The 17,441-nt window shown below is 41.6% G+C and overlaps 1 protein-coding gene across 3 annotated transcripts in view; it reads right to left on the bottom strand.

The window, feature by feature from the left end:
- Positions 1–17,441, bottom strand: part of CRYL1 (crystallin lambda 1) — a 246,649-nt gene that overhangs the window by 36,278 nt on the left and 192,930 nt on the right. For all 3 annotated transcript variants that reach the window (XM_004388411.2, XM_023742462.1, XM_023742463.1), the window contains 2 exons: positions 14,623–14,784; positions 6,321–6,515 (listed from right to left, as the gene is read on the bottom strand). In XM_004388411.2, coding sequence (XP_004388468.2) covers positions 6,321–6,515; positions 14,623–14,784 — 357 coding nt within the window. The remainder of the gene's footprint in view (positions 1–6,320; positions 6,516–14,622; positions 14,785–17,441) is intronic.

The following is a 17,441-nucleotide window of genomic DNA, read 5'->3' as shown; positions in this document are numbered from 1 at the left end:
AAGGCTATAATCTCTATGGAAGCAGACTGCCACATAATTCTCCCATGGAGTGACTGGTGGGTTTGAACCCCGGACCTTTTGGTTAGCAGCTGATCGCTTTAACCACTGAGCAACCAGGGCTCTCCTTTTCACATACATATAGCCCCACTGAATCCTCATAATATGCCCCTAAGAAATTGGTTCCTCTGTTACTTCCATCTTACAGATGAGGACACTGAAGCACAGAGGGTTAAGAACAGTGCTGGAGGGTCATGACACAGGCTTGAACTCCTTACCCGACAGTGTGACTCTGAACCACTGCACTGCTCTGGGCCACTTTCTTACTTTGGAAAGGCAACAATAACAATTTGCCTCTTGAGGTTTTAAGGATAAAATAATGAGAAAATATCTGAAAATCATGTGAAATTTTACAGGAAAGTATTTTGTAAAAACTTTGAAATCCTATATAAACTGAAGTTAATATGATGAGTCAGCTATTCTCAATGGTCTGCAGTAGTAAAACTCCTGACTCCTGTGTGTTACACTCCGTAAATGTCTACTCTGTGGAACACCTTGAGTGGGTTTACACAAAAAGTTTCATCTGTTAATTTTACTACATGATCTTTCAGATACACTTTATTAACTGAAACAATTCCTTTTAACAGTTGACATTTCGTGTCTGAAATAAAGCTCAAAGTTCTGGAATCCCAAAGGATCCTCTCTATATCCCAGAAACCACACACTGCCTGACAAAGCAAGAGACCAAGAAAAGAATTTTTAAAGCTCAAGGCCCTAAAAGAAGAAAATCAGAAGGACAGATAAAGTCTGAGGTAAGCAATTTTTAAAGCTCATCACCACCAACACATTCCAACAGACAGAGAAACTGCTGACGGCTTTATGATTCACTCCTGCTCACCTCCACCTACCATCAGTTGATGGTGAAACAATTTATGGGGAATACAAATACAAGTATTGTCTGGCTGACAGTGTATCATCACAGTACAACTTCCCTTACTGTGCTAATAATGCCTTAAGACTATTGACTTAAAATCACTTCCTGGCAAACAGGATTCTGTCACCCAGTGACCTAGTCCCTGCGCAAGGGAAATACGTGCTATGAAGATTACTGAATATACCAAGAACTGCCAGAAGAACAAATAAATCTGTCTTGGAAGAAGTACAGCTGGAATGCTCCCTGGAAGTGAGGATGGAGAGACTTCATCTCACGTACTTTGGACAAGTTATCAGGAGGGACTAGGCTCTGGAGAAAGACATCAAGCTTGGTAGAGTAGAGGGTGAGCAAAAAAAATGGAAGACCTTCAACGAGATGGACTGACACAGTAGCTGCAACAATGGGCTCAAACACAGCTACGATTTTGAGGATGGCACAGGACTGGGCAGTGTTTCACTCTGTTGTATACAGGGTTGCTATGAGTCGGAACCAACTCAATGGCACCTAGCAACAACAACAAGTGGTGGCACAAGTTGTCTGTCTGGCATTGCCTAGTTCACGAGGGCTGCTCCATTCCAATTCTGCAGCCAAACTGGAGGAACACAGCTCCTTCATTCTTTCAGATATTTGGTTATCCATTCTGCTCACAGATAGCACCCTTGAGTGACTTATAGTGCCATGTGGGGACAGACACACAAACAGGCCATGACAAGACAGTGTGTCATGGCCTAAGATGGGATAAATAGAAGGTGCTTCTGATTCCCAGCACTTTATCTTTCTGGCCTAGAAATAATGCCTGAAGCTTGGCTTTCCCCTTCACAATGCCACAATTGACATGCCTGCATAGAAGCCCCTCTACCACTCTCCTATCTTTCTTGGAATTTCTCTTTGATGCTTGCCTCCAAGCACTAAAATATCCCCTTCAGAGTTAGTGAATGAAATGGAAAACAATAGAGAAAAACCAATGAAATAAAAAGCTGGTTCTTTGAAAAATAAATAAAATTGATAAACCTCTAGCAAGACTGACAGAGATAAAGAAAACACACAAATCATGAATATCAGGAATGAAGCAGGGGATATCATTACAGATCCTGCAGCCATTAAAAGGTTAATAAGGGAGTACTACGAACAACCTGACACCCATAAATTTACAACTTAGAAGAAATGGACCAATTTCTAGAAAACCACAAGCCACCAAAATTCAAACGTGATGAAACAGACAACCTGAATAGTCCCATAACTGTTAAAAAAAAATTGAATTTGTAACTTAAAAGTTCCCAAAAAAGAACTCTCCAGGCCCAGATGGTTTCAATAGAGAATTCCATCAAACATTTAAAGAATTGTAAAAAGTTTATGCAATCATTTCCAGAAAATAAAGGAGGGAAGGAAAACCTCCCAACTCATTTTATGAGGTCAATATTACCTTGATACCAAAATTAGACAAAGATAGTATATGTTTACACATAAAGAAAACTATAGACCAATATCTCTCATGAACTTAGATGCAAAAATTCTCAACAAAATATTAGCAAATTGAATGTACCAATATATAAAAATAATTATGTATACCATGACCAAGTGGGATTTACTCCAAGTAGGCAAGGCAGGTTCAGCATTAGAAAAGCGATTGATTGCTATGATGGATGTAATCAACACAGTTAGTGAGCACCAAAGCAGCATCCTCTTGCTCATTCATTCTCAGTATCAAGACACAGTCTTGGTTGGAGTGGAACTGCAAGCCATGACTTTGGCCAGTCCCACTGCCGGCCCCACTCCAGCTCACACACTGACTTGGGGCTTATGCCCTGGAAGTTCACACTTGGGTTCACTGCGCAGAGACCTGTTACATACAGACTACAGGGACCAGCACCTTGAACACCCAGCAGAGAAGCCCACTGGCCCATCTCCAAACACCATCTCTCAGCACTCGAGTTCGGCCGTGTTGTGCCTTTCCAACCCTGAGCAACACCAGCCCTAACCAGTGAAAGATCCAAGCCTGCATCAAAGGGTATGCCAAACTTCAACTTGCTTTGTGAATCTGAAAAGTAAGGAAACTGAAACACGCATTGTGAATCCGTCAGTGGGGACAGTGCACACTGATCTTACCGAGAGGAGGACTCTGAAACTCACTCTCTCGCTGTCATTAAGGCTAAGTGCTCAGGTAAGACACATCACTTGGAAAGAGTACCTTTGCAAGGTCCTAGGATCCTTTGAACTTGAAGTTTGTATAAATCTTTAGTTTTTACTGTAAAATTCCCTCCAACTTGGCTCCTTTTTATATTAAAGTGGTTTTTAAGAGTTTTGAGGTAAATTTGGAACACCCCAAATTCTACATTCCAGTTCAGCAGATCTGGACCGGTGAGTCAGGAGGGTGTCATTTAAGCCTGGCATGGCCTGTGGCTCCCTGACGGATGCAGAGTCCCATCAGAGGAAGGTAAGGGAGGTGTTCTGACCTTCCCTGACTAGCCATACCTGAAGCGAAAACAGTGTCTTCTGGGAAGAAATATGGATACATTGTGCAAGTTACATGATTCTCAGGGCCAGGGAAAATGTGCCCTTCATATCCATGCTGCGGTGAAATGCCAAGCACATTGCTGTTATGCTAAATGGTAGGATTTGGTGGCTAATAGAGTCAGTGTGGGGAGAGAGACCTCTTTGAGCAAACTTGAGGCTAAGCCCAGGTCTGCTGCCTAGTCCCACGGCCTTACAGGATAGGGCAGTTTGGCTGTTGTCTCAGAAGCCCGCATCAGTGGCTCGTCTGCCACTGGAGAATAGCCACTTTATGAGAAGGTGCATTTCCAGCCTAGGGTCGTTATGAGTCGGAATCGACTCAACTGCTAAGGGTTTTTAATGGAGTGGCCCTGGATCCAGGAGGAGGTGGCTCGCCATTTCGTGGATGGCCACGGAAGGAGTCACTTCTGCGCAGTGACGGTAAAAGTGGGTGTAGCAGTGGAGACCCTGACCCTCTCCTTCTTACTCCCTCTCTACCAGCCTACCCCCTATAGGTAAAATACTTTGCATCTATTCTCATCCTGTCACTCACCCCCAACCAGGTGAGCAGTACCTACAGAAGTACCTCACTATCTGTATATCATCTTTATTTTTAAATAAATTATCTTCTAGACCTTCAGCAAGGGAATTCTTTGTGTTCTATCCATACTTTCTGAGCCTTCACATTTCCGTTGGCATCTTACTTCTGTCATACTAGAGCTGTATCTTGATAGATTTTAGCATTCAGTTCCTTCTGGAGGCTCCAGCTGTGTGAGTCACCATGGTAACTAAGATTCTCACCTCTGTTTGGACATACGCAGGAAGCACTTTCTCTGGGGGTCAGGGGTAAGGACATTCCTGCTGGCCAGTGATATGATGACACTCAGGCTGCCACTAACAGCATTCTAAAGAAGGATGGGCAAAATAAGCCAAGGAGACTGTCCAGAGAAGCCCAACTAAATACCCCTCCCCCCACTCCAGCCTTCTCTCCATCTCCAACCAGTTGTGGAGACAATAGGACATTCCTGGTGGCTCTTCCCAGCTTGGATCTTACAAACTGCAGTAAGTTCTAGTTTGTGGCCTAAACAGAGAGAATTCCTTGTGCATCTGTATTCCTTTGTACAAATGGAAACATGAATGTACAGAGCTAATTAATTCCCTTATGCCAGAATCTCCTTAGAAGGAAAGGAAGTTTTTCCACTCATTGGCTCACATCTTTCAGTTTGGAGAAAGCAACATTTAACTCAGGGCTTTTACTTGTCTCTTCAGGGCTCTAAAGTACTTTACAGATACAAAGTAAAACTAATATGGAATTTTTCTTTTAGTTTATTAAATTGTTCCCCTCCTCTAGACAAGTGGAAATATTTAAATCCATCTCTAAGAGGTGCTTTCAGTGTATTATTTCCTATCTAAATACCTGAACACTGACAGATATGCAAAAACATTCTACAATTTCTAAGAAATCCAAACTGTAAACTTAACAATGGAAACCCCAGCACTCTGTCTTGAAGATTCAATAGCATCAAGCAGAGTTAAATCTCAGGACTTAGTGGGGATGTGCAACTGAGGTTATTGTGTGGCAAATGCACATGGCAGTCAGGTCAAAATTAATCTTGTAAGGATCTGATCAAACGCCAGAACCAGGAAGAGAGAGGGTCATGTACACCATGCACATCTGCCTGGCTCTTTAGGGACTGCTGGGAAGCGAAAATACAATACTCAAAGAAGTTACACCTAGGCCAGCTTCCTGGTTCATGTCTTAAGGATGGGATTGTCATGCATCCATGCGAGTCAAGGCAAGGAACGATGGACCGATTCCAGGTACAGACAATTCAAGCACTAGCACCATTCTCCTCCCTCCTGTACCTAGAGAGCTGTACTCCCGCCACCGTGTTTCTGCAGAATGGGTGTGGGCTGCTTTCCCCATGCAGAAGCTGAGGAGTCAGAGAGTAAGTGAATACAAGCTGAAACTGTCTGATCCCAGTTACTCTACTGCCCATTCTACCCCTTGCGTACTTCGAAGTCTATCCTGCAGGTACCGTCATCCTTGTACAAATGGAGACATGACAGACAGAGCTAAGCAATTTCTTAATTCACATGTAAAATCCTTTAGTTAAAAGATGAGGTTAAATATTTGCATATACAGGTATATACGACGTATTAGAGTTATGAAGAACTGCACTTATGACTTTTTTTGTACATCTTATCATTAGTAATATGTACTACATAGAGTGTTGCAGTGTGTAATTTGCTGATGTTATCATTCCCATGCCAACCCCCCAAAGACAAATAAAGGTCGGACTTATAAAAATACTGATAATAAAAGGCAATAATAATGAAAACTAAAAAAAATAAAATAAAATGAGGTATTCAATTTACATCAGAACTGACTTACGTCTGAGTCCTTGGAACCTGTATATATTTCCAACTTATATGTAAGGCAGGCATATTGCTAACAAGTTTAATGTTTTCTTCATTTTATCTACTGTTTCTTCCTCAAGATCTTAAAATAAGGTGGGTTCCTTCAGGGGATATGCACTTACTTTACTCAAAATATCTTTTTTTCTCCTGAAAAGTTATAACATGTGGTGGTGGTGGTGGGGTTACCTGAGACCATGGGAAAATCCAGTGAGTCACAAATAGATAGTTATGTGGTAATGATATGAAAGGGCATTAAAAAGAGAAGTCTATCATCATGTCCTAAGATCAAACGACTTACTGTGAGTGGAATTTCGGAAACAAAATGAATTGCAATGTTATATTTTTTTTTTTTTTTCCCTTTTGACTGAACCTGAGAGAAAAGTTTGTCATTAGTCTCCGAAAAGAGCAAGAAATACTATCTGACTTGTTCTATTCCTTTACTCAGATTGCCAGACAAGAAGAAGAGGAGTCCACCTACGTCCACGAGCCTCCAGGCCTCACTGATGATCGCGTACTGGATCCGGTTCAGGGCAAAGCCGTCGATCTCTTTCTGGATTCTGATCGGAGTCTGCCCTATCTTCTTCATCAGGGCATGTGTTCTGTCCACGGTTGAAGGGTCTGTTTCCGGGTGTGGAACCAGCTCAACCAATGGGACATAGTAGGGTGGATTTACCTTATAAAAAGGAGAGAGGAAAGGAGGGAGTCAAGATGATAGCACTGGAGATTTGGGGTGTTTTACTGGCAGTTTTTGCTCAATTATCTTGGATGGTCAGATAGGAAGAATTCACCTTTGGAAAGGAATGGCCTCTTTAGATTTAGCATTCACTGACAAGAAACTTGAGTACTAAATTAATTCACAAAGGGCAGAGAAAAAAGAGAGAACTTGAACACAAAAGTTTGTGGTTTTGTTTAAATAACAACAAAAAAAATCATAACCAACATATGAGACTGAAATTTGGGGGTACAGTTTACCACCTTGAGAAGTTTATGGAAAATCTCCAGACCCCTGATCTCCAAGCTTCTTCTCAATTAGAGGATTTCTCTTCTACCATTTGTTTTAACTTCATAGGCACCCGTCCATCCCTCACCACCCCCCTAGCACCAGTTCTTTCCACTCTTAGTAATTATAGGTTCCTGCCATTCTACTGTATCAGTGTAAAAAATTATTGACAGCATCTTACCAAAACTTGACATTTCCATAATTTCTCCATGTTTGCTTCAAATACCTGTTTCCACACCTCTAATCTCCCCCTCTAGCTCTAAAGAGATCCACCTGCACCAGGAACCACACAGCATTAAACACCTCAGCAGCCTCAATATCAAGATGTGGGTCAGAGACAGAAAGCATATTTCATAGCAGAATTCTATCCAAGAGTAAGTGGGTCCTAATATTTAACTTGCAGCTCTGCTTTTCTTGGTTTACTTTGAGAAACTCTGTTCTTGATTATCCCCACAGAGAATTACCTAATGTCCAATGAAAACATTGCTTGGCAGAACCTAATTAACCTCGCCATTGAGTCAAATGTGCCACAGTAACACCTATTGTTCTGGTGACCTCATATGTGTCATAGTAGAACTGCATTCCATAGGGTTTTTCAGTGGTTGATTTTTCAGAAGTAGATCAACAGGCCTTTCCTCTGAGGCACCTCTCAGTAGACTTGAACAGCCAACCTTTCAGTTAGTAGCCAAACTCTTAACCTACCACAGTAAATTGATGCCCAAATCTGCTTTTAAATTGTTTTTCCTCAACATCTGAGTGATAATTGGTAAAATCTCACATTTACCTAATAAGTATAAGAAGTTAAAATAAGTTCTACATAAAAAGGGAAAGAAAAATAAAGAACACCACCCAGGAGGAGGCAAACTGGTCCACGTGTGACTCAGATTCAGAGTTTCTTCTGGCCACTCTCAACCCACTGAAAGAGAGGATGTTACCTGCTTCCAGATAAATAATCAATCAATACCTTAGTTGAATTATCTGTCTCCTGCTTATAATCATTGCATTCTTATAAAAATGTTTAACCTCTGACCTTTTTTATCAGAATTACAAGAACTGGCAGCAAGTCAATCTCAAATGAACTTTATCCTAGTACAATGCAGGCATGGTGGGACTCAGGATTTTTTTTAACATTGTAGGCCTCATGAGTGCCAAAAGTATAGATTGAGACCAGCAGTGAAAAACCAACTCCCTTGTTCTCTCACCTTGGTCTTCTTACTGCCCACACTTTAAATGAAGGTGCTCCCCAGGGCTCCAAAGCTGCCTCTGTTCTGCCCACTCCTCAGACTCCCCGGAAAAGCTCGCCAACTCCCACCACAGGATGCTGAGGACTCCCAAGTCCCTGTGTGCATGTGTCTGTCTGTCTCTCTTGCATAGATCTCACCTCTGAAGTCTAGGCACACACTTATAATTGTGTACTGGACAATGTCCCTTGGAGAAACCACAAGCACGAAATAACTAAACCTGGCTGAAATTAAAATCCCCTTTTTCCCCACCAGGAACCTTATTTTTCTTCCTAGTCCCAAACACCCCAGCTCTAACCCCATAACTGGAGAAGCATACCTGACCACACCTCTCCCTTCCCTCCCCCACATCCTATCAGTGACAGAAGTCCTGTCAATTCTATCCCCATCTCTCAAAACACCCACTGCCACTGCTACACACCTAGCAGGGCCTCATTTCTACCCTCAGCTACAGTCCTCTCCTCCCTGGCCACCCTGCCTCCCTCTCAGCCTCTTCCACATACCTCTGTGTGCCACCACCATCCCCTCCAGCCCCAAACCCTGTGGTGATTCTCTGCTGCCCACCATAAAATGCACATGACTTACTAGCCATGCAGGGCCTTCATGATTCCGGCCCTCTACTCTTTTCCAGACACACCACACCCTCATGCCTTTGCATTCAGATGCACAAGCTGGGAAGCTGAGAGGATCTCTAGATGTCCCTGGGCTTAGGTGGAAGCCATTCTTGCCACAGCACCTAGGTCCTCAGACAAGGAAGTCAACCCGTTTCAGGTTCAGGGAAGGATCTTGACAATAATGATGACCAGGTGCTGCTGAGAATATTCTGCTCATGGCAACCCCAAGTGCCTCAGAGTAAAACTGCTCCACATGGTTTTCAATGGCTGGTTTTTTGGAAGTAGATTGCCAGGCCTTTCTTCTGAGGTGCCTCTGGATGGACTTGAAGCTCCAACCTTCAGTTAGCAGCTGAACGCTTAACAATTTTCACGATTTGAACCACCAACCTTTCTGCTAGTAGTAGAGTGCTTAACCATTTTTGCTTTAAATTTAGCACAGTCAAGAAGATGAGAGGAAGGGGATAACCAAAGTAAGTGACTTTATTAAAAGGGGATAGTGTGACTGTGAGGCTCTCTGAGGTCTCAGGTTGAGCAAGCGACACAGTAGAGCTTTCTCTCATTCATCTCCGTGAAAGGCCTGCAAAGCTGACACCGAGCCCAGGAGGCATGTGATTACTCTGATAGCACAGCACACCCTGCACAGAAGCTCCATTTATTTTCTCTGTGTTGGATCAGATGAAGTCAAGCAGCCAGAGGAAAGGCAGAAAGGTCTCCTCCCAGAAGGCATCTGTAACAATTTACAATTCATTCACACAAACGCCTCCAAGGGCGGGTGTGGAGAAGTGGACTTGAGCCTAGACCCTCCTGTCCAGCAAACTGTTGAAACTGTTCTCCCTGGGACAACCACAACACACAAAAATGAAGGGTGCTTCTGGTTTACCTATGGATGGGTGTATTTAACCTGGTAGCATTTTCTTCAGCTATTAATACTGTAAATAAACCCTCAGTAACTAGGATCAGTCCCCAGTGCGGAACAGTCCTGGTGTGCAGGCTGACACAGAGATCTACTGAGTCCCCTCTGACCTGTGGGAGGTCAGGATCTTCAGGATCTGGAACCGGCAGGACTGTGCAGGTATACAAATGGACGTGCAGACACACGCAATTCTGTAAACACCGAATGCAGAAATCAGATACTTAAATCACCCAACGCGGTCAGGCGGCATCAGTGTGGACAAGAGAGTCAGTCAAGGAAGTGCAGGTATAGGCAGGGTGAGTGCAGGCAGCAATCCTGGGCAGCGTGCTGTAAACAGGGCTGACTAGTAATAGGTATTTAGCTGCACATTTTAAGGAATGCTTCCACCCAAGATGTGAGTCTCTGTGAGCAGGATGGGCAGTCCGCCGGCTGGCCTTACCCACAGGGAAGCCATATGAGGCAGCAGCGGCACCAAGAGGTGACTTGACTGGGTGAAAGAGTCTACCAGCATCTGTCAGATCAAAGTTATCCCACATTGAAAACAGGGAAGAATAAGGGGGAGGGAGGGTTGTCTTAGTTATCTAGTGCTGCTATAACAGAAATACCACAAGTGGATGACTTTAACAAAGAGAAATTTATTCTCTTACAGTCTAGGAAGCTAGAAGTCTGAATTCAGAGTGCCAGCTTCAGGGGAATGCTTTCTCTCTCTGTCAGCTCCAGAAGAAGGTCCTTGTCATCAATCTTCCCCTGGTCTAGGAGCTTCTCAGTGTAGGAACCTCGGGTCCAAAGGATGTGCTCTGTTCCCTGCATTGCTTCCTTGGTAGTATGAGGTCCCTATCTCTCTGCTCGCTTCTCTCTTTTATATCTCAAAAGAGATTGACTCAAAATACAACCTAATCTTGTAGATTAAGTCCTGACTCATTAACCTAACTGCCTCTAATCCTGCCTCATTAACATCATAAACGTAGGATTTACAACACATACGAAAACCACATCAGATGACAAAATGGTAGATAATCACACAATACTGGGAATCATGGCCTAGCCAAATTGACACACATTTTTTGGGGACACAATCCACAACAGTGGCTTTGTAAAGTATAGCTGAAACTATCAGTAGAAAACACTGCTCCTTCTATGGATGGGTAACAGAGATTGCAATGCAAATTCAACTTTAAGACAATCATCAGCCAACACCTACCCACTATCAAATTGCCATCCCTACGCTCCTGTAGGAGGCCCTGGGTGGCACAAATTGGTAAAGCGCTTGGGTACTAACCTAAAGGTTGGCGGTTTGAACCCATCCAGAGGAGCCTCTGAAGAAAGCCTGGAGATCTGCTTCCAAAAGGTAACAACCTTGAAAACTCTCGGGAGCACAGTTCTAATCTGCACATGTGGGGTTGCCATAAGTCAGAATCGACTTGACAGCAACTGGTTATAATTATGCACCTCTACACAGAAATTCTGGAGTCACCACAGGCAGGGGGACAGGTAGACAAGAAAGGTAGACAAAAGACATCTGAGAGGAAGAAGGTCAAGGACATAGAGAATGGTTGTATTAACATTCCTCCTATTGGGCCTTTAGTGTACCGGTGTCAGCTGTCACTTTTCCTGTTTTATTTTGCTTCTATCAAGCACATTCTAAAATTTCACTTAAGTTACCTCAGCTTTCAGAATGCATGTCCACCTTGCCCACCAATGAAACATAGTGAACTGATCTGACAGTCTTCCCCAGAAAATGTGCCCAGGAGGATACATGTGTGTCCAACATGTTGGCTGTCTGATTTTCCATGCATGTGGGGATATTAATGTTTTGCAAGTGCTGAGTATCCGTCTTTCAGTGGCATTAGCAAACCTCCTTTTACTTTACCCTATTTCCTGGCTCATGCAATGAGTCAATGACGATTTAAACACTGATACTGAAGGCAACAGGGTGGAGCTGATGTGCTGGCCCTTCCTGTTTGGCTTTGCAAGGGCTGACATAAAGCTATGTAGCTCCTCAAATATTATAAGAAATTCTGGGTTACTTACAGACTCCCTGTCCAGCTTGGAGTCCCTGAGTGTTACTAATGATTAAGAGCTCATCTGCTAACCAAAAGGCTGGAGGTTTGAGTCCACTCAGAGGCGCTTTGGAAGAAAGGTGAAAAACCAGCCATTGAAAACCCTATGGAACACAGTTCTACTCTGACACATATGGGGGTGCCAAGAGTTCAATCGACTCAGTGACAACTGGTTTAGTTTTTTGCTTCGTCTGGCTTAGATTGAATTATTTAAGACTTCTTTTCACTCCCCTAGAAATCAGTGCAATAATCAAAGGCTGGGTAGTACAAGCATAGAACAAAGGAAAGGATAAAATTCCAAAGAGTTAATACGGGTTATTTATTTTGGTTAAAATAATTTACACAAGTAATGAGAAATTAATTTTTAAAATAAGGTTTGGATTTTCTTTAACCATGCTGCTTGCTTTTAATAAAATAAGTAAAAGCAAGCCATGTTTGAGTGGGAGAAGAGTGGGTATGAGGGATAAAAATGTGTCATTATTCACCATCTACTGACTGCCCACTAGTCAGAGGCCCTGTGCTAGGTGTGACAGAGAAAAAATGAATAATGTGTAATCTCACTTATAAGATAGGTTATCATTGAAGAGACTTGGTAAAGTCTTATCCAATTACTAAGGAGGTTATCTTTTGAACAATTTGATTTAATTTTTAATTTTTTTTTTAAACTAACCCGGAAGTAAAAACACTACTTGGAAATCAGAAGCTTTCAAGCAAGAGGACACTGGTGCCACCTGTCACTGAGGTGATCAGGTAGTAAGTGGCTCGTGGTCTCTGAGTCCTTCTTACAGACACGTGTATGTTGTAGGACAGAAGGCATGCCATACTACATAGAACCTTGGAACTTGATCTTTGGATGCTTCCAATTCATGTCCCTCCTGGTGCTAATTCCACTTGTATTAGAAGTGAAAATAACACTTTTTCAGGGGTAGCAAAATGTGGCTGGTTTTCTTACATGTTCTATTGGTCTAAGTCTCATTATTTTATAATCATTCATCACACTTTACATTATATTTCAGTATGAGATAAAACATCCAGAACTGTATGGTTATTTAAAAGGCAGTCCCAGCAGCTCCTCTTCTCGGCATAAAACATCTAGTAGGCATGAACAACTAGCCTTTCTTCTTCACCTCTCTAAGCAAATCTGTTATCTCCCCTACCCTAAACTGTTCTTTTTCAAAAATTGTCATAAAAATATACATAGCAAACATATGCGAACTCAAAAATTTTCTACGTGTACAAGTCAGTGACATTGATTACATTCTTAATGTTGTGCAAGCATTCTCCCTATCCTTTTCCAAATCATTCCACCACTGTTAACATGAGCTCAATGCTCCCTAAGCAAGAACTTCCTCTCCCGCCCACCCCACCCTTGGTAACCATTAATAATCTTTGGTTTCTATATATTTGCTTATTTCATATATGTGAGATCATACAGTATTTGTCCTTTTCTGACTGACTTGTTTTCCTCAGCATGATGAACCTAAACTACTCTTGCCCAGAAAGAGGAATCCCCTGCTCTTAATTCTAGGGCCCTACCCTGGCTGGGGACCCAGTCACTCATGCTTGAAATATCACACTGAAACTTGTGAAAGAGTTGCTCCCCTCCCTGACCACCTTCAACACAGAAAGGTCCTTATGTTGTTGTTAGTTGTCATGGAGTTGGCTCTGACTCAAGGTGATCTTATGTACAACAAAAGGTTGCCTGGTCCTGTGCCATCTTCACGATCATTGGTAAGTTTGAGTCCGTTGTTTCAGCTATTGTGTCAATCCACCTCATTGAGAGTTTCCCTTGTTTTCACTGACTTACCAATGATGTCTATGACGTCCTTATTACAGGTTTCCCCAAATCATGTTGCTACTCTGTACCTAAACAAATCCCAATTCTTCAGAGTAGCCTTGATGATTCTCCATAACCCAACTATTACCTTCCAAATGTCTCCTATTACCCCCAAGTATGTGTTCTCTCTCAGTCAAGTTGGTCTTCTTATTCCACATAGGCCATGACTTTTCTGAAACTAGTGTCTTTGTATATACTCTTCCCCAGCCTCAAAAACTCTCCCCAACAACAGCCCAACTAGATCCTATCCAGTTTGGTCCCAGATTCTCTGTGTAGCTTCTCCTTCACTTTTATCTTTGAGGTTCTGGTGGTGCTAAGAGTTTGGTCATCATCAGACACTATCATGTTTACTATAGTTTGAGCTAAATTAGCTTTATTGTCCTAATTTGGCTGTTCTGGCCCTCAATAGCCATGCTGAGCTCACAGGGGGTACTCAAGAGTCATTCACTGAGTGATTCTTGAATCTCCTCTCTTATTAGCCTTTCCTTGTGTTAATAATATTAAAAAATATTTATTGAGGACTTGGATGCCAATTTGAAACTCATTGTCCAATACACTTCATCATGTGTTCCTAGTTAATAAGTCTGCACAGTTAATTACAATGGGTGCGTGAAGAGGAACAACAAAAAAAGGTGTTTAAAGTCAAACCTACCGAATTGGAATCTCTAGGCATAAGACCCAGGAATCTGCATCTTAACAAAACTGATCTTACTCTGAATTGTGTTCAGTAGACAGTACAAGTGACATAGCAACAAACTTCCATTTGAGGTACACATTTTTAATGTAGCACTTTTACCCTGGTAGTGCAATCATTTGTTTAGTAGTCAGACTCTTCAGCTAAAGTAGTTCTCATTCTATCCCATACACAATACACACTTGGATAAAATCCAAGGAATTTTTGGATAAAATTATTTTTAAAAATGCTAGTATTGCACAACTCTGTCAATAAACTAAAAGCTATTGAACTGCATAATTTAAATAGGTGAATTGAGTGGTATGCGAATTATATCTCTATAAAGCTTTTTAAAAAATACCAGTGGAACAGTCACAACGTATTTACTGCCCCTGAAAAACAGAACGAGATGCAATCAAGTCTCAAGGTTTAAAATACTCACTGGATGAGCCACAATGCATTGCTTTACGTGTGTCAAACCGGCAAACAACTTGGAAGGCAAGAGGCAAGAGCTTGAGCTGCTTATGACAACTTTATCATCAATGACGGGATCCAACTGAACAAAAATCTTCTTCTTCAGTTCTAGGTTTTCTGGAACACATTCCTGAAAAGGATACATTTAAATTACTACTGATGATCACTTTACTTAATCAGGTGCAATGCAAAGCATTTCAGGTTTGATTCACTCCTAAAATGAACCAATGGGAAAACCACCAGCAAAATTTAAGAGCAGCAAAAGGCTGCCAAAAATGTGACAAAACTGTGATAACTATGGAATCTGGATGATGAGTACATGGGAGTTTGCTATATTTCCTCTTAAGTATAGGTTTGAAAATTCTCATAATAAAAACGCCTGCCAACTATATGAGGGTGGATTCTATAAACAGAATACACAACAGCACCTCAGGCAAAGTGCTATAAACATCAATAGTCATCGTAACCATTTATTTTCTCTATCTGTCCTGACCATCAGATCAACTTATCTCCAAGGAAAAATCTTATTTGCATGAAATGAGCAAACATTTACATCCATAATTCCCACAAGGATTCTTGAGAATCCATTTCTAATTGGAAATCCTTTTGAAAAAGACCTTTGTTTCTAAACATCTAAAGTCACTTTAAAGGTGGCAGGGGAGGGGTATAGAGAACAAATTTGGATTAAATACTGCAGATAACAACCTCTCTGAATTCTAGTTACTTGCAAGGGTGGGGATGGGAAGGAGATGACATTCTCAAAACCCCAGCTTGCCCACAGGTGAGGTGTTTTCCTGGGAACGTGAGGACAAAGTGGTACTGCCCTGCTGTGGTGGGAAGGAACAGGTGAAGGGCACTTGAGCTGCTTGAGTACGATGGAAATACGAGAGATGTCTTTACCCTCCTGTCACCTATACCTCTGGGAAATCACAGCAGAGGTAACTCCTAGCCAAAATGGGCCCTTGCTTACCCATATGCAACAGGCACTTACAGGGTTGGCAGCATGAATGCTCAACATTTGCTGGTGCTTTCAATGGTTTTCAGTATGATCCAATAGCCATCAGCAACAGCATCAACTGGTGTGCTTGTTAAAAATGCACATTTTCAGGCCCCGGTCTCAGACCAGTGGAATCAGAATCTCTGGGGGTAGGGCCCAGGAATCTGCATTTTTAACAAGCATCTTGATGATTGCTACTTTTATTAAAGTTTAAGAACCACTGTTCTGAGATGTAGATCCAAAGTGTGGCTACTCAATACTCTCAGCATGGTGGTGTGCTGCAAATACATCCTCAAGGATCCTCTCTTCATGATAATGCCAGTGTGGCCTCCCCCTATCACTGAGGTATACCAATCAAGTATGCCCGAGGGGTAACAAGAAGGATATTAATTTCATGGTCTCTAACTCTGTGATACTCATAATTGCACCTGGCCAATTTCACTGAAATGTTACTCAAATTTGCAGATCACATAAGTTACTGAGAATAGTATAAACACCAGTAGATAACCAAAAGTGTGTAAAAGTGGACATTCAGTGCCAAAATACTACTAGTAATTATGTCAGAATCACCCCTCAAAAATAAAATATTTTCAAGTTTGATTTAAAAATATCTAATAGTTAATAACAATATATAATACATTAAAATTAGCTGTGTAAATATTATGACATGAATTCTACTTTTATAACATCTACAAGAATAAAAAAAACTTTTACTCTAAGGGTGGTGTGTCAATATTGTGCCTGTTTATATTTTTTAAAAATATAATCAAACCATGTAACATTTTATTAAGAACAAAAGGTCATATAAGTACTGCATCTCAAAGACAGAAAAAAAAATGGAGTCATTTAAGAACTGTAAAGCCCATTGTGCTAAATCCCCTTATCAAAAAAAAAAAAAAAAAAAAAAAAAAGCTACAGAACCTGGCTAATTGTATTGAGTAATTCCTGGATCAGTTAAGTCTGCAAGTTGGGTTAAGTTTAAATGAAGCCTTGTAGTAAAGCCAGAGACTAAGAATGGTGCAGATACAGTTTAAGCTAATAAAAGAGCCCTTGTGAATAGCTTCATTGTGAGCCTATCATGCAGATTCCCCCTGAAATTCTAGGCCTTTCTTCAGATCACTTGATTACCAAAGAGGCAAGAAAACTTGAACCAGAGGAAACCCAAACCTGCAACAATTATATAAGGGTTTTTTTTAATGGCACAGTTGCTTAAAGTTTTGTTGTTGTTTTAATAGGAACTCAACTGTGTTCAATTTGCTGGGCTAGGGTTAAAATGCCTCTGTCCATGTCACCCCTTGTGTTCACCTCTTTGCTAATCATTAGGGAGCCAATATCCCTTTTCTGAGAAAGGCAGTCTAAAACACTATTAATCAGCCCTTCATTGCTTGACTACAAAGCCAAGAGAGGCTACAGTCATTCTCTTTGCCCTGAAGAGGCTGGGAGGAAAGGCAGCGAAGAACAGCAAACAATGAGATAACTGAGAATCTCACAGCAAAGTAGCTTTGCTCCCTCTAAACCACAGCAATAGAACCAGGTGAGAAGCCACCCTATGCATTCTCAACTGAACTGTGTCTTTCAGAATCCTTTCTGGAAAAGCCACTAAATGGGAAGGCTGGGCAAAGACCCTGTTAGCTTGACTTTGCTTAATCAAACTTTATCTGCATCTTTCAAAGCAGTACTTTTGTTTATTTGTTTTGGGTTTTATTTGTTTTGAGGTGGATACAACACATAATAAATGATATTCTCATGGACAACCACTATTATAGGTATGCCCAGGTTTTGACCAAAAA

The sequence above is a fragment of the Trichechus manatus genome, unplaced genomic scaffold (genome assembly GCF_000243295.1).
Source record: "Trichechus manatus latirostris isolate Lorelei unplaced genomic scaffold, TriManLat1.0 scaffold00210, whole genome shotgun sequence".
Classification (NCBI taxonomy): Eukaryota; Metazoa; Chordata; class Mammalia; order Sirenia; family Trichechidae; genus Trichechus; species Trichechus manatus.
The sequence above is the reverse complement of the archived record's forward strand: the minus strand, read 5'-3'. Positions and strand labels throughout refer to the sequence as shown.